Consider the following 18505-nt stretch of genomic DNA (forward strand, 5'->3'; position numbering starts at 1 on the left):
ATACCTATTTAGCCCATCCCCCCCCCACACACCTCCTCCTGTAACCCTCTGTTTGTTCTCTGCATTTATGAGTCTCTTCTGTTTTGTCCCCCTTCCTGTTTTTATATTATTTTTGTTTCCCTTCCCTTATGTTCATCTGTTTTGTATATTAAAGTCCTCATATGAGTGAAGTCATAGGACTTTTGTCTTTCTCTGACTAATTTCACTTAGCATAATACCTTCCAGTTCCATCCACGTAGTTGCAAATGGCAAGATTTCATTCTTTTTGATGGCTGAGTAATACTCCATTGTATATATCTTCTTTATCCATTCATCCATCAATGGACATTTGGGCTCTTTCCATACTTTGGCTATTGTTGATAGTGCTGCTATAAACATGGGGGTGCATGTGTCCCTTCTAAACAGCACACCTGTATCCCGTAGATAAATGCCTAGTAGTGCAATTACTGGGTGGTAGGGTAGTTCTATTTTTAGTTTTTTGAGGAACCTCCATACTGTTTTCCAGAGTGGCTGCACCAACTTGCATTCCCACCAACAATGAAAAAGAGATCCTCTTTTTCCACGTCCTTGCCAACATCTGTTGTTGCCTGAGTTGTTAATGTTAGCCATTCTGACAAGTGTGAGGTGGTATATCGTTGTGGTTTTGATTTGTGTTTGCCTGATGATGAGTGATGTTGAGCATTTTTTCATGTGTCAGTTAGCCATCTGCATGTCTTCTTTGGAGAAGTGTCTCTTCATGTGTTTTGCCCATCTCAAGGTTGTGAGTTCAGGCCTCATCTTGGGTATATAGATTACTTAAAAATAAGTAAATAAATAAAATACTTTTTAGGCAAAATATGACAGAATCAAAAGTATCAGAATGTATAACACATGTTAAGGGTTTGTTTTTATGAAATTGTTTTATGAAACTTGTTTCATATTTGCACACATATATATATTTATGTGCGTATATATGTAATATATTAAAAAATCTATGTACATAGGTCATAGCATCAGTCAGTATTGCCCTGGATGGAAACAGTGATAAGAGTTCAGAATTTAATAAAAGACCTGCTTGCAAAAATGTTGGCAGAAGTGAAACTATAAGGGATGATGCAGTCCCCAGGGACATGGAGCAGAAATAGTTACCTAAGCCTCCAAGAGAGGGCAGGGAGATGATTGCCTGACAGGTGCCATGGTCTCTGATAGAGAAACAGCCAGCCAATGGTGATCCATCAGGGAGGGAGCTAGGAAGATAAAAACATTTGATCTCACCTAAAAATTGTGTACTGCAGATTCAGGCATGGATTCCGTGAAGGAACAACACCTAAACCCGAGGGCAGCTGTTGCAGCATCCAGTTCATCTCAAGAATTTCAGCGATTAGTCACAACATAAATGTTCTGGTTAGAAAAAAAAAAAGGGGGTGGGTGGACAGTGCCAAGTAAATATCTGAACAGGAACAGAGCAGGGCCAGATCATGCAGGCCTTATGGGCCAAGTTTAGCATTCTAGCTTTTATCCTAAGGCAATGGGAAACCGTGGAAGGGTTCTAAGGAGAAACATGATCAGATTTTCAATTTTAAAAAATTGACTTTAATTTTTTAGATTTTCAGTTTTTCATTTAAAAAATATTGCTTCCAGTTTGGGGGCTGTTGGAGTTGTTCAGGCAAGAAACAACAGCCATGTGCAGCACAGTGTTGGGGGATACAGAAAAAGAAGAAAGAATCCACAGGACTTTGTGATGGCTTGGATTGGGAAATGCTGGTGTCAAGATGAACGAGGAAGCAGGAATGACTTCTAGATTTCTAGCATTGAGGAATGAAAAGCCAGAACAGCATGAACACACTGACTACTGCATTAGCATAGTCCTATCTTACTTGCATGAAGCACATTTACCTATGGCCCAAACCTAAAAGAGGAAAAATAAAGAAACAACAACAACACAAAAGAAGAGCCAAATCTCCTTAACACCATGATACTTTCTCCTAAGAATGCCCTTGTACCAGAAAATTTGGCTAGTTTGGGGTATCCTGTTTTCAGTTTTCATAAAGATTCTATTTTACGTTTTCATTTTTGCATATGAGACTTCTGTTGTGTGAGACATACTTGTATCATCCTTGTAAAAAATCATATTGGAAACTTACCATTCACTATTCATTCAGCATAGAGCAAAATTCTCCATGGGATGTTCTTATTGTAAAGCTCATTTAAGCGGAAAGGATTTTGGCTTATGGAATGGTAACATCTTGATAGTAATAGTAAACTACTTTCAGGATTTTCAGGATGAATGCAGCTTTTCTAAATACAATTTCAAGTATTCTAAGTCCAGGTGCAATAAATTTTGTTGTCTGACAGATCGGAAATTAAATGATCTAATTAAACATTTCAGTAAGCAGAATAACATAAATCTATTATACAAATATTGCCAATTAAAATCAGAATATAATACAATATGAAAACCATGTTGTATATTAATTTACCATAAGAACAAACTCAAAGATTTCATTTATCAGTAATTTCATTTGTCAATAATTAAACTGACTACTCAGTAGTCCTGCATCCCATGATGTCAGCGGTTTTTCCATTGCTGGGACTGCTCTGATAAGCAAAAAGAGGGGATATGTCACAGCTCTCATAATGCTTTAATTTTCTCTTAATGAAAGGATGGAAATAATTTAAATGTCATTCAACACTCCCTTAAACTAATCTCAATGTTTTCTTCCCATTTTAGGTGACTGCATTTCTTGTGAGATTGTAAATGTACCATGGAAGTTAAAAGTAGCTTAAGAAGAATGGAAAAGTACGTTCAAAATTCCAGTTTGTGTGTGTGTGTGTGTGTGTGTGTATGAATTATGCCTTATGCTAAATTTATCTATTGCTGTGTAACAAATTACCCCAGAGCTTAGTAACTTAAAATATAAACTTTTATTATTTCACATAGTTTCTGTGGGTCAGGAATTTGGGAGCAGCTTAGCTGAATGGTGCTGGCTTGGGTCTGTTTTAAGGTTGAAATTGCCCAGGGCTGTAGTCATCTGAAAATTTGACTGGGGCTGCAAGATCCACTCCCACACAGCTGGGGAGTTGATGCTGGCTATTGGTAAGAGGCCTTAGTTCCTCACCCTCACAAACTTCTCCAAAGGGCTGCTCAAGTGTCCTCATGGCAAGGCAGCCGGGTTCTCACAGAGTGAAAGATATGAGACAGTAAGGGAGAAGCTGCAATGTCTTTTATCACCTAACCTTGGAACCCACAACATACTCCTGGTTACATAGCTTAGTTAGTCCTATTAATATGAGGGACAAAGGGCATGAATATGAGAAGGTAAGACTCATATGGACCCACTTTGGAGACTGGTTACTACATTTTGGTTTTGGTTTTGTTTTTAATGTTATTTTTTTTAATTTTTTTTTTAAGTAAGCTGTGTACCAATCTGGGGCGCAAACTCACACCCCAAGATCAAGAGTCACATGCTCCACAGACTGAGCCGGACAGGTGCTCCTGCCACATTCCGTTTTTCATTAATCATGAGACACTTTTGGTTAGCATCTAAAGATATTGCTAGAAAAAAAAGTTAATTTGGGTTCAAATTCAAGTTGGTTAAGCACAGTCAAATAGTATGGGTTACACAGAGTTATTAAACAGTAAGTGGTGTGCCTTTGGTTGGTCAGAATGTCACAGAGAGATATTTATTTAGCAGAGCCACGTGTAAACTCCTACTTTTGTTCTGTATTTTGGTTATATTATATGACAATATGGACTTCACAGGAGCCAATCTACATGCTGCCTATGCTTTTGAGTTTGTGCAATTTTTAAACATTTGGTGGCTGACTTATTTTTTTTCTTTATTTTTTTCTTTAGAGGCCAATTAGAAGCCTCAAATCTTCCATCAGAAGTCTGGCATTCTGAGGTGACAGTGTCAGTGACAGGCGAGCCACCTGGTGCTGTAGAAGAAGAAGAAGAAACAGCTGAAGAAACAAACATAGAAATCATCCCGGAAATCATAGAACCACTCTCCATTCTAGATGTGCTGAGGATCTCCGCAGTTCTGGAGGATACCACAGATCAGCTCTCTATTCTAAACTATATCATACCAGTTCAGTATGAGAGAAGACAAAGTGTCAACATGGTATATACACTCACCACTATTTAATTTTTGTTTTCTTTCCTTTTTATTTTTCTATCATGTACCGTACTTATGCCATTAAATTTAACACGGGAGATAGCACCTTTATCTGAGATAAAAAGGGTTATAATAATTACCTGAGATACATACCCTGAATTGATGGGGTGAAATAACAATAGTTCAACAGACATTGCCAGTCAGAATATCCTTTTCTTCCAATATGTTGGCATTATTCAAGAAAGCCTACAGTTAAATCAGTAGACAGTGTATGTACTGAGAGTAGCCAAATTACTGAATTGCCCCACCCTCTTGTATTTCTTGGCTGCTGAAAGCTAACTGAACAGTAGTGGGAAGAAATTCAGTTGGACCTTCTTAATGTTTCTTTATTCTAAAATGACTGTTGTTTTGTTGAATCTGTTGCAACCTGCCTTTGTTGATATCCAGCTACATCATTATGTCACCCATTATATTTTCAGTGGTGATATGGACTCCTCCTCAAAGGGCTATTGAATTATCAAAAAACTCAACTTGGTAGTGAGAAAATTTTCATTAATTCTTAAGCTCTTATAAATTTTAATAACTTAGGTTGTAGTATAAAATGGAAAGAATTTATAAATACACATTTATTCAGTTCAGCAAAATTACTTTATATAATTTGTACAGAATATACGATTCTGATTCTATTATAGATGAAAATTGCTACATAAACAACAGAGTAAATTGCTTTCCATGTCTAATGGAAGAGAGGTCCATATTTATTGTGACTAGATACTAATTTCACCTTAAATTTTTTAAATAATAATAATTATTGTCATTATATGTATAGTCTGGGTTTATTAAACTTTTATTGAAGTTTGAAAGTTATACAAAATTTTAATAGAATACTGGATTTGGAGGGGCATCTAGGTCGCTCAGTTGGTTAAGTGTCTGACTCTTGGTTTTGGCTCAGATCATGGTCTCACGGTTCGTAAGTTCAAGCCCCACATCGGGCTTTGCACTGACGGTGTGGAGACTGCTTGGGATTCTCTCTCTCCCTCCCTCTCTGCCCCTCCCCTGCTCATTCTCTCTCTCTCTTTCTCTCTCTCAAAAAACTTGGTAAAAATTACTTTAAAGAATACTGGATTTGGAGTCAGGAGCTCTTTGCAGTTTAGTTGTGTACTGTCAGTTCATTTCACTTTCTTGGTCTTCATATTCCCATTTGTAAAATGTGATGGAGTTTTTGTGTGTGTATTTTTTTTTCAATTTTATTTTTAAGTAATCTCCACACCCAATGTGGGACTCGAACTCATAGCCACGAGATCAAGAGTTGCATGCTCCGCTGACTGAGCTAGCCAGGTGTCCCTAAAGTGTAATAGAGTTTTAACTAAATGATCCACATAGTCCCTTCTAATGCTAGCATTCTATGAATTTCAGGGTGGTTTTAAAACAACACTAACAGGCTTAGCTATGGAGAACACTGAGGGTTGATGGAGGGAGGTGGGTGGGGATGGGCTAAATGGGTAATGGGTATTAAGGAGGGCACTTTTTGTGATGAGCACTGTGTGTTATATGTAAGTGATGAATCACTGAATTATACACCTGAAACCAATTTTACCATATGTTAACTGACTAGAATTTAAGTAAAAACTTGGGGGAAAAATTACATTAATGGGTATATCAGGGAATTTTGTAACAAATTAATTTTTCTTATCAATTTATGAAAGGCAAAGAGACTGAAAACCCAAGAACTAAGCCTTTCAATGCGTTTAAAATATGAGTCTAATTCATACATTAAGCTAGGTAATAAATAGTAAAGAGTCTGGGGTTTCCTCCCTATTTATTGTCTCCTTCAGTAAGAATCAAAAATAAAAAGATATTTAGTTAGTTAACAAGATAAAGTTTTATGAGACTTATCAATGATACTGTCAGGCTACAAAAAGGTAATTTGCCTTCATAGAAACTCGAGAGAATGAAAAACCCAAATTTATAAACAATTCAGCAGCGGTCACTACTTCACTAAATTAAAGAACAAAATTTTTGCACTATTTTATTCTGGTTTATGATAGGGATCTTCACCCACAAAATTTTCTGACTTAACAGAGACCCTGCTTGTAATTTTATAGTAGTGTATATATATAATAAAGCCTTATACTCTTATCTTGATTAATAGAAGCTTAACAGCTCTTTTCTCAATATAAGTTAGTTCCACAACTTTACAAAATTATGAATCTTTTAAAATAATTTTTTTGCTTCATAATACTACTTCTAGCTCATTAATTTTACAATGTCATTGCCCTGTAAGGGCATAGGATTATATTTTAAATCCTTTGTCTTATTGTTTAGCCTTTAGAACACCTTTGGGATGAAAGGTTAATTAGCATTATCCCTCTTTTATAGCCATTTTTATAGCTAAGGACATCTCCAAATAGATTTTCATTTGTGAAATCATGGAGTGGCATGATGAAAAATATACTAATGTATCAGATTCTACCAGAAGTGGGAGTAAGTGGACCAAAATTTGGGAAGAGCTTCCCTGCAGGGATACTGTTTCTCTTACCTTTTGTCTCAAGAGTCTAATACCCTCTCTTGTACGTAGTGTGTGTGTGATATAAATATTTTTTAGTAAATGAACTAAAACATTTAGCTAGCCCACTTAAATTCTCTCTTTTAAAAATTCATATTTATTTGTAGTAATCAGTAAATCAGGCTGCTTGACACAGTTGTTTCCATTTCCAGATGCCCAAGCATAAAGGTAGAGGAAAAACGGGGAAATGGAAAAACAGAGCCTCCTAGGCCTTACACTTTCCCCTTCCCTACGTAGATAAAATCTAAAATAAAAACCACCCTTAAGGTTTTCCTTACATCTAGGTAAGTTTCAGTTCAGTTGTTGAAATGCTACACTTCTATTCTCGTTGTAGCCAAATTAATTTTAATTTAAAAGAAAATATTTAAATTTAGTTCTTATTTAAGGCAGCATTTTGTTTTGTACTTGCCTATAGATGTTTTCTTTAGATCTGAATCTTTGCTTGTTGTTGATGTAAAGAAAAATACAGTTGACTCTGTGTTTATTAACCATTCATGGATAGTTTTTAACATTTCTGGGCTAGTTGAAGTTTAGCTAAGGAAGACCTAGGCTTTGTGTATCAGTGTGCAGATAAACTTTTCTTCTGTGCATTAGACAGCACAAGAATTTAAGTAATCATAACAAGTGTAGAACTCACAAAGTTCTGTGTACTGTTCTAAATGCTTTATGTATATTAATTTATTTAATCCTTTTAATAACCCTATGAGGGGAGGTACTATTATCCCTATTTTACCAATGGGAAAATGGAGGCATAGAGATATTAAATAGTTTTCTTAAGGCAATATGGTTTAGTGAGAAATAAAGCCAGGATTCAAATAAGGAAGTTTGGTTTCAGAGTCTTTAGGTATAATGACTATGTTGTATGGCCTCTCAATAGCTAAAGCTTTTAGCCACAGATTAAATAGGAATCATCAGTTAAAAGACATATGCTTCCTATGGTTGATGCCTACCCCTTAGTGTTCAATTTGGGTCTGAAAAATAAATTACTTTGGCCTTTCCCCACATGACCTTCAAAATCTATACCACACTACTAATTATACCAATTTATGCTCTTCGATATGACTTTCCTTTCATTCTTTATATTTAAAATTCATGTGTTCAATGAGCACTTTGAGTCTCCTATACCCTAGGCATTGTTCTAGACAATGAAACTATAAAGATGGCCACATTTATTATCCAGTCTAATTCCCAAAAGAATTTATTTTATTTTATTTTTTAATTATTTACTTTTGAGGCAGAGAGCGCGTGCATGAGTGGTGGAGGGGCAGCAAGAGAGGGAGAGAGATAATCTCAGATTGGCTCCTTGCTGTTAGTACAGAGCCCGACGTGGGGCTCAATCTCACAAACAGTGAGATCATGACCTGAATCAAAATCAACAGTCGGATGCTTAACGGACTGAGCCACTCAGGTTCCCCTGTTTCAAAAAGAATTTGCAGGGAACCAAGATCTCTAAGAACTGTCCCTTCCTTCATAGAATTTACAATCTGATGGAGACGATTATACAATTGTATACAATGTATACAAGAATTACAATATGGTAAATGTCTGCTAATAAAGGTGTTTCACAAATAACTTTTCCTTTGATCAAAATCTTAAAGTTTACCTGGTGGTACATTGAGGAAAGACAGAAAAGGAATGTTGTCTAGGGGCAGGAAGGAACAAAATAGCAGGACATGGTTTATGTGGCTGAAGAAAAGGGTAATTTTCTTGTGTGTCGAGTACAAGTGGCAGAAGATGAGGTTGAAAAATGTAGGCAGAGGCTCTTGTATAGCATTGTTTCTTTACTCTTAAAATCTGTATTACATAAAACATTATTTCTTGTTTTTAGAAGAAAAATAAAGAAATCAATTTTGAAGGAAAGACCTTAGAAAAACTTTCAGATGACCCAAAAACCTCAAAAATAACCAGTCCATTCTTACCTAAAGAAGAAACCAAGTTGCCAGAAATCAGACAAGGAAGCCAATTGGCCAACGGATTTAACAAAACGCAAGATCTTGTCTTCAAAAAACCTATAAGACAGACCATAATGTCTACGGAGACACTGAAGAAAATTCAGGTAGATAGGTAAGGAAGGAGAGCATATTTGGAATGTAGTAGTATATTTATTACAGATGAAAAATGGGTGCAAGGGTGGTCGACTGCTGTCTTTTATGGATTGGTCATTATATGGAAAGCTACTGCTGATAATAGGATTAGCTAAAGACTGCCTAGAGGAATTGTGGTACAATTGGAAGTATGGTGGCTATATGATCACGGGCAAGTTGTTGAGCCTTTGTTTCCAGTTATTTATTCATTTATTCATTTATTTATTTATTATTTTGTATTTGTAGAGAAAGAGAGCAGGAGTGGGGGAGAGGGACAGAGGGAGAGAGAGAATCTTAAGCAGTCTCCCCACTCTGAGCGGAGCCCAACTCAGGGCTCAGTCTCATAACTGTGATATCATAACCTGAGCTGAAATCAAGAGTGGGACACTTAGCCAAGCGGGGCACCCAGGAGCCCCGAGAATTTCTGAAAGGCAGTCTCAGTTTCCATTGTCTCAGTATTCAGTTTTTTGTTGTCAGCTGGCTTGCTGACAAAGAAACCTGTTAAGTTTAATAGAGGATGCAATATGGGGTGCTTGGGTGGCTTAGTCTGTTGAGAGTCCAACTTTGGCTCAGGTCATGATCTCATGGTTCATGAGTTCGAGCCTCGTGTTGGGCTCTGTGCTGACAGCTCAGAGCCTGGAGCCTGCTTTGGATTCTGGGTTTCCCTCTCTCTGCCCCTCCCCTGCTTGTGCTCTGTCTCTCTCTCTCTCAAAAGTAAACATTTAAAAAATTTTAAAAATAAAATAAAAGAGGATGTAATATGATGGTAAGGATTGTTGGTAAATGAATGCTTAGAACAATTACCCAGGGCCACCAGCCAAATGCAGCCTGTGGTCTGTTTTTGAAAATAAATTTTATTGGAATACAGCATTGCTCATTTGGTTACATATTGTCTCTTGCTGCTTTCATGCTACAACAACAGAGTTGAGGAGTTGCAACAGAGAATTTATGGCCTGCAAAGCCAAAACATTTACCATTTGTCCCTTTATAGGAAAAATTTTCCAATCCCTGCATCAGAGGGGTAATGTTTCTTGTTAAAATCAATCTGGCTCAGATTTGCATGCATGACAGAAAGGTATCCAGCTTATAAACACCCAATCTAGCTAATGTCCTTTTCTGTCTCCATGTGATGGCTAATATCTTTTCAATTGTTTGTTTTTTTTTTTAATTTTTTTTTTCAACGTTTATTTGTTTTTGGGACAGAGAGAGACAGAGCATGAACGGGGGAGGGGCAGAGAGAGAGGGAGACACAGAATCGGAAACAGGCTCCAGGCTCTGAGCCATCAGCCCAGAGCCTGACGCCGGGCTCGAACTCCCGGACCGCGAGATTGTGACCTGGCTGAAAGTCGGACGCTTAACCGACTGCGCCACCTAGGCGCCCCTCAATTGGTTTTTTTTACTTTGGTATACTTAACTTTTCTCTTAATATAGGTTTTGAATCTTTTTCTTTGAACTGTTGTTAATAGATTATTATGTAAAATAGTGTAATTCTTGCCGACTCTATATCAAAACATTAAAAAGCAGTTTTTAAAATTCTCTACCCATCAGAATATTATAGAAACCAATGGACTAGGAGTCAGGAAGTATGAATTATATGGTTATACATCTTTCTCAAATTAGTTATATGATTAGGCAGGTCATTTAACCTTCCTGAGCCTGGGTTTACTCATCTCTAAAATGTGAGGGTTTTATTAGCTCTTCAAAAAAAATTTTTTTAATGTTTTATTTATTTTTGAGAGAGAGCAAGAGAGACAAAGCATGAGTGGGGGAAGGGCAGAGAGAGAGGGAGACACAGAATCTGAAGCAGGCTCTAGGCTCTGAGATGTCAGCACAAAGCCCGAAGCAGGGCTTGAACCCACAAACTGTGAGATCATGACCTGAGCTTTTAACTGAATGAGCCACCCAGGCGCCCCTCTTTTTAAAAATTTTTAAAAGGTTTAAGTTTTGCAAAATTATGAAATATTTTTTATTATTAAAAAAATTTTTTTAATGTTTATTTATTTTTGAGAGAGAGAGCACAAGCAGGGGAGAGGCAGAAAGAAAGGGGGACACAGAATCCGAAGCAGGCACCAAGCTCTGAGCTGTCAGCACAGGGCCCAATGCGGGGCTGGAACTCATAAACCATGAGATCATGACCTGAGCCAAAGTCAGACACTCAACCCACTGAGCCACCCAGGCGCCCCTCAAATATTTTTTAAATGCAGAAAAATATAATTTTTCGGGGGAGAGAGAGAGGGAAAGAGCAAGCAGGGAAGGGGCAGAGAGTCGGGGACAAAGGATCCAAAGTGAGCTCCGTGCTGACAGGCTGACAGCAGTGAGCTGGACTTGGAGCTGGAATTCACAAACTGTGAGATCATGACCTTAGCCAAAGTTGGATGTTCAACCCACTGAGCCACCCGAGCACCCCAAAATGCAGAAAAATATAAATAATGAAATAATGAATACTTAAATGTGTGTAAGCACCAAATCTTAACGTTTTACCATAATTGCTTTAGCGGTTTTTTTTTTTTTTAAGAATTCATTTTATTTTATTTTAAAGGTTTATTTTTGAGAGGGAGAGAGAGAGAGAGAGAGAGAGAGAGAGATGGAGAGAAGATTGAAAGCAGGCTCTGGGAGACAGCAAGGCCAATGTGAGGGTTGAACTCACGTACTGCAGGATCTTGACCTTAGCTGAAGATGAGCGTTCAACGGACCAAACCACCCAGGCACCCCAGTTTTGTTTTGTTTTTAAATGAAATACTACAGATACAATTGAAGCCTCAGATGCTAGTCCCCCTCACTCTTCCCCCAAAGATGAACTCTATTCTGAATATGGTATTTATTATTCTCTTACATGTTGTGATACTTTTATTAGGTATGTATGTGTTTTATTTAAACAGTACATACAGTTTTACATGTTTTTAAAAAAAATTTTTTTGGGGGGTGGGTAGGAGCAGAGAGAGGAGGACAGAGGATCCTAAGCGGGCTCCACATTGCCAGCTCAGGCCCCACATGAACTTGTGAACAGAGATCATGACCCGAGCTGAAGTTGAATGCTTAACAGACTGAACCACCCAGGCGCCCCTAGTTTTACGTGTTTTTAAATATTGTGTACGTAATATTGTACTGTACATTTAATGTTTGTTAGTACTTGGTATGTAAACTTTGTCAGGTTAAGGAAGTTCTCTTTTATTTCTAGTTTGCGAAGTTTTTGTTGTTTATTTTTAAACCAATGGGTATTGAGTTTTGCCAAATGCCTTTTCTGCCATCTGTTGTGATGGTCTTATGGTTTTTCCTCCTTTTGCCTTTGTTAATGTGATGAATTCTATTAATAGACTTTCTTTTTTTTTTTTTAATTTATTTTTGAGAGAAAACGTGGATGGGTGAAGGGCAGAGGGAGAGGGAGAGAGAGAGAGTCCTAAGCAGGCTCCACATTGTTAGCCTGGAGCCCAACACAGAGCTCAACGTGGGGTTTGAACCCACGAACTATGAGATCATGACCTTAGCCGAAGTTGGATGCTTGACTGACTAAGCTACCCAGTCGCCCCTCTATTAATAGACTTCCTAATGTTAAATTATTCTTGCATTCCAGGAGTAATTCCAACTTAGTTCTGATTTCCATTCCAGGTCTTAACTTGTGTGACTTCTGTAGCCCTTTGTAAATGTAAGGAAACTTATTAACTCCTCTTTCTTGTTTCTCCTTACAGGCAGTTTTTCAGTGACATAATTACAAAGACCATGCAGGAGCTGCAGGAGTCAGGCACTTTCACCAGTCTCTTGGAAGCTTTGGGCAAAGAGAGGGAAAACAGAAAGCATTTCTATGATATCATTGCCAGGTCCAAGTAATATTAAGTTTATTTGCTGTACTGTATTTTAAAGTGCTATAAAATTTTTACCAGAAGTCCTTGATTTTTAAAGCAAATCAAGTCTGTGCCTTCCAGGGAAGATAAATAGAACTCAGAAATTAAGGTTCTAATCTTGGGACAGTAATTGAGATTTCTGGGCTCTGGTTATTTGTATCTACAATATGTCAAGAATATTCTTCCTATTATACAGTAATCTTTTTTTATTTTAATTCAAGTTAGTTTCACCCATCCCCCCCACCTCCCCTCTGGTAACCATAAGTTTGTTCTCCATAGTTAAGAATATGCCTCTTGGTTTGTCTCTTTCTCCCTCTTTTTTTTTTCCTTTGCTTGTTTGTTTTGTTTCTTAAATGCCATGAGTGAAATCATATAATATTTGTCTTTCTCTGACTTATTTTGTTTAGCATTATACTCTCTAGCTCCAATGGCAAGATTTTATTATTTTTATGGCCGAATAATATTCCCTTGTATATATGCCACATATTTATCCATTTATATATCGATGGACACATGGGCTACTTTCATATCTTGGCTATTGTAAATAACGCTGCTATAAACATAGGGGCGCATGTATCCCTTCTGAATTAGAGTTTTTGTGTTCTTTGGGTAAATATCCAGTAGTGCTATTACTGGATCATAATATAGTTCTATTTTTAACTTTTTGAGAAACCTCCATAGGGTTTTCCACAGTGGCTGCATCAGTTCACATTCCCACCAACAGTGCAAGAGGTTAATTTTCTCCACATCCTTGGCCAACACCTGTTGTTTCTTGTGTTGTTGATTTCAGCCATTCTTACAGGTATGAAGTGATATCTCATTGTAGTTTTGATTTGCATTTCCCTGATGTTAAATGTTAATGAACATCTTTTCATGTGTCTATTGGCCATCTGGAAGTCTTCTTTGGAAAATGTTTGTTCGTGTCTTCTGCCCGTTTTTTCACTGGATTATTTGTTTTTTGGGTGATGAGTTTTAAAAACTTTTTGTATGTTTTGGGTACCAACCCTTTATTAGATATGTCATTTGAAAATATCTTTTCCCATTCTGTAGGTTGCCTTTTCGTTTTGTTGATTGATTGATTTGCTTTTGTTTCCTTTGCCTTGGACCTATCTATGAAAAGTTGCTATAGCCAATGTCAGAGAAGTTACTGCCTGTGCTTTCTGTGCTCTCTTCTAGGATTTTTCTCGTTTCCAGTCTCACGTTTTGGTTTTTAATCCATTTTGAATTTGTTTTTGTAGATAGTGTAAAAAAGGGAGCCAGTTTCTTTCTCTTGCATGTTTTTGTCCAGTTTTCCCAAGGCCATTTGTTGAAGAGACTGTCTTTTTTCCACTGGGTATTCTTTTCCACTTTGTCAAAGATTGACTGACCATATAATTGTGGGTTTATTTCTGTTTTTATTCTGTATCTAGTTTTGTTCCATTACCATACTGTTTTGATTACTACAGCTTTGTAATATAACTTCAAGTCCAGAATTGTGATGCCTGCAGCTTTTCTTTTCTTTTTCAAGATTGCTTTGGCTATTTGGAGTCTTTTGATTCCATAAAAATGTTAGGATTGCTTGTTCTGGTTCTGTGAAAAATGCTGTTGGAATTCTGACAAGGATTGCATTAAATATGTAGATTGCTTTGGGTAATAAAGACATTTTCACAATATTTGTTCTTCCAATCCATGAGTATGGAATGTCTTCATTTCTTGGTGTTGTCTTCAATTTCTTTCATCAGTGTTTTATAGTTTTCAGAGTACAGATCTTTCACCTCTTTGGTTAGGTTTATTCCTAGGCATCTCATATTTTAGGTTCAATTGTAAATGGGATTGTTTTATTAATTTCTGTTTCTGTTGTTTCATTACTGGCATATAGAAATGCAACAGATTTCTGTACATTGAGTTTGTATCCTGCCACTTTACTAAATTCCTTTATCAGTTTTAGCAGTTTTTTGGTGTAGTCTTTTGGTTTTTCTGTATAGTATTATGTCATCTGCAAAGAGTGAAAGTTTTACTTCTTCCTTACTGATTTGGATGTCTTTACAGTAATTTTTCTTAAGACTGAATTCACTGCAAATTCCTGAACAATAGCAGGTAATCATGAAAAGCATGCCAAGGTAAGTTTTCTTTTTCAGGGCCTTTGAACTAATTCCAAAGAGTTTCATACCTTAAGAAATTGAACACAATCAGATGATTTTGGGACCAAGATAAAATTCTTATATGAAGGCTGAGTACTCAGAATGAGAGTGTTTATCTTGTTTGTATAGGTGAAATTGTTTTCCTTGAGTTATTTTCTCTTCCTTTGTACCTTAGTATTGGTAATAAATTCTGTACTAGGGATTTTTTTTTTTTTTGAGAGAGAGAGAGAGAGAGAGAGAGAGAGAGAGAGAGAGAGCATATACATGCAAACAGGGGAGAGGGAGAGAGAGGGAGAGAGAATCCCAATCAGGCTCCACAGGGCTTCATCTCATGATCTGAGCTGAAATCAAGAGTGGGACACTTAACCTACTGAGCCATCCAGACGTCCCTGTACTAGGGATATTTTGACAGATTAATTAACACATGTACAGACTTAGGATAGTTCCTGGAACATAGTAAGTGCCTAATAATAATAACAGCTACTATTATGGACTTAACATTGTAAGTACATTGCTGGTGGGAGAATTAATTGGTATAATTTGTAAAAATGATTTATTTATGAAAAATACATATACCTAATTTCAATTTTATAATATTCACTATTATTTATGTACTATTCCATAATTTATTTAACCATTCCTTGAATTTAACATTTAGGTTGTTTCCAAATTTTTGTTTTAGCAAATGATGTGTTAGTGTGCTTCTTTGTCTGATCTAGTATTATTCCATGAAGTTCAGTCACTACATGTGGAATTACAGAATCAAAGATATAGTCTATAATGGATGATATTATAAATCTATTTAAAGTATTGTTTACAGAGTTATAACATGGGGGAAATGTTTATATCACAATTTTTTTTTTTTTTTGAGAAAGAGAGAGAGAATGCAAGTGGGGGAGGAGCAGAGGGAGAGGGAGAGAGAATCCCAAACAGGCTCCACACCAGCGTGGAGCCCAGCACGGAGTTCAATCTCACGACCATGAGATTATGACCTGAGCTGAAATCAAGAGTTGGACACTTAACCCACTGAGCCACCCAGGTACCTCTATGTCACAATTTTAAATAGAAAACGAAAGACTGGAAATAATATAGTATTATCACATCTCTGTAATAAAACTGAAAAAAAAATGCGTAGAAAATGATAACTGGAGGGGTACCTGGGTGGCTCAGTCTGTTAAGTGTTTGACTTTGGTTTGTGAGTTCGAGCCCCGTAATTGGGCTCTCTTCTGTCAGTACAAAGCCTGCTTTGGATCCTCTGCCCCTGTCTCACTCCCTCTCCCTGCCTATTCTCTCTCTCTCTCAAAATAAACTTAAAAAAAAAAAGAAAGAAAATGAGAACTGGAGGCTCCTGGTTCAGTCAGTATATGTATATACATTCAAATTATTTGTTGTAGCATAATGGTAAAAATCTAGAAATCGCGTAAGTGTCCTTTAGTAAAGGAGTTCTTGAATGATTGTTAATGTTAGGAAATAAGAAACATGCAGCTATTAAAAAGAATAAATTAGAGCTCTGTGATTGATCTAGAGGAATGTTCTTCATATATAGATAAGTGAAAAAATTATACTATTATGTGTGTAACATGACTCATTAAAAAAAACTCATCCATATATGTAAGAGCACAAGGAAAGATGCGGAAGGATATATATCAAAAGACTTAACATCGATTACTTCATAAGAGTGCATCGGAAGGGAGGGAGATGGCAGATTATCCATCTTTTCCTGTAAGCGCCTATTCAGTTTTGAAATATTACAGTGTTGCACTTATTACTTAATAATTTTTTAAAAAGCTAATCAAGTAAGAAAAATAAAGAAAAAAAAACCACAAAAAACAAAACAAAACAAAAAACCAGTAAGAAAAATAAAAAAGAAATATGTACCACTATTTGGGAAGGAGTAAATTATCTCAATGTAGACAGTTTACCAGTGATTGATTTTACATATGTGATTATATATAATAATTTCTTCTTTTAATTTTTCTTCCAATTAGATAGGCATCATTTTGGATTTACTTAAATTGGAAAATTATATATAGATTTGGGCAAATCAGTTACATATTGTTTAGTATTTTAACTACTGTGTGATTGGCACTTTTATCACATTTAGTGATGGATATAAGACAGACAAGATTTTCTATTTAGTTCCTTGAATAAGAGCTTTATTGAGATAAAATTTATATGCTGTTAAAGAAATTATTCAGACACATGTCAAAATGGTAATGAAGACTTTATTCAGGATTATTGTAATAGGGAGAGAGATTAGGCTCAACTCTGAAGAGGGGGTCAGTGGATAAAAAATTACTAAGAGACATAAAGGGTAGAGGATTCTTGCTAAACTAATTTAACAGGATTCTTACTGAAAGCAGGCTAAAGGTTTAGATATCAAGGGTGGGGGATGAGGAATTTGATCAAAATCCAGGGAGATCAGATCAGGGTGGGGATTCTCTCTAAACTGATTTAGAAGTCTTGCTCAATTAGGCTATGCAGGCTGAAGTTAAGGACAGTGGCTAAGGACAAGCTCTGGTAGAGAAGGCTCAGAGGAACCTGCTTAGTTTGGTCAAGGAGAGAGTCTTTGTCAATACCAAACATTTATCTTTTCAACATGTACAATTTGGTGGTGGTTTTTGGTATATTCACAGTTGTGCAACCATCACCACTATCTAATTCCAGAACATTCTCATCATTCCAAAAAAGAAAGACTGTACTCATTAGTACTCACTCTCCATCCCTTTCTGCTCAGCTCCTCTGTTTAAAGTGAAGCTTCTCTTGTTGGTAATTATCTTCACTATACAACAAAATATTATAAAATAATAAGAAAAATACCAGAATATAAGTGGAAAAATGGGTAAAAGATAAGTGTAATGAATGAGCCTTGGGGAAAGCCCCACATAGGGCCTGGCATGAAATAATTTTTCCTTCTTCTAGGAGCAGGTGTGAAAGACATGCTTAAAGTATGCATTCTACCTGTGAGATGTGTGCATATCTGCCCCTGAGTAAGAATGAATAATATGTAAAAATCCTCTGCTTAAGCTCCCTTTGGTTAGAAATCATTCTCACTTAAAAAAATTTTTTTTGTTATCTCTATACCCAACATGGGGCTCGAACTCACAACCTCAAGATCAGAGTTACATGCTTTTCTGACTGAGCCAGCCCAACACACCATTACATATTTTTTTTTAAATTTTTTTTTCAACGTTTATTTATTTTTGGGACAGAGAGAGACAGAGCATTGAACGGGGGAGGGTCAGAGAGAGAGGGAGACACAGAATCGGAAACAGGCTCCAGGCTCTGAGCCATCAGCCCAGAGCCAGACGCGGGGCTCGAACTTCCGGACTGCAAGATCGTGACCTGGCTGAAGTCGGACGCTCAACCGACTGCGCCACCCAGGTGCCCCACATATTTTTTAATATGTATCCTACTTCATTATTATTCAGGGGAGACAGACCACTTTGTTTTTCAAAGCAAAAGAAAGGAGAGAATTTGCCAGGTTTTAGGGTCTTTTAAGATTTTGGTCAGAAGGTCCAAGATTTATGAGTTACCAATTTCATCATGGTCACTCAGCCTCTACTCTAGAAAGGCAAACAAAAGGAGCCAGAGTAGCCCCTCTGCTTGCTGAAGTGGTAACCTGGGTGCTCTTTATTGGAACTCGGCTGTAGAATGGAGATCACTAATATTGTGCAAGCCACACCAGCACTATTCCCATGTGTGACAGAAAGGTATACATAACTTGGATCCTATGGGACTATTGTTTGGGCATTGCTTTTTTTTTTTTTTTTTTTTTTTTTTTTTTTTTTTTTTTTTT

At 36.8% G+C, this 18505-nt stretch overlaps 1 protein-coding gene across 3 annotated transcripts in view; it reads left to right on the plus strand.

The window, feature by feature from the left end:
* Window positions 1-18505, plus strand: part of DRC9 (dynein regulatory complex subunit 9) — a 53764-nt gene that overhangs the window by 2365 nt on the left and 32894 nt on the right. For 2 of the 3 annotated variants that reach the window (XM_040484800.1, XM_040484799.1), the window contains exons 2-5: window positions 2711-2779; window positions 3836-4103; window positions 8492-8727; window positions 12434-12562. In XM_040484800.1, the coding sequence (XP_040340734.1) occupies window positions 2745-2779; window positions 3836-4103; window positions 8492-8727; window positions 12434-12562 (668 nt within the window). In that variant the 5' untranslated portion in view covers window positions 2711-2744. The remainder of the gene's footprint in view (window positions 1-2710; window positions 2780-3835; window positions 4104-8491; window positions 8728-12433; window positions 12563-18505) is intronic. The other variant, XM_040484801.1, reaches the window with a different exon arrangement.

The sequence above is a fragment of the Herpailurus yagouaroundi genome, unplaced genomic scaffold, assembly GCF_014898765.1.
Source record: "Herpailurus yagouaroundi ecotype Mexico unplaced genomic scaffold, PumYag 162, whole genome shotgun sequence".
Taxonomy (NCBI): Eukaryota; Metazoa; Chordata; class Mammalia; order Carnivora; family Felidae; genus Herpailurus; species Herpailurus yagouaroundi.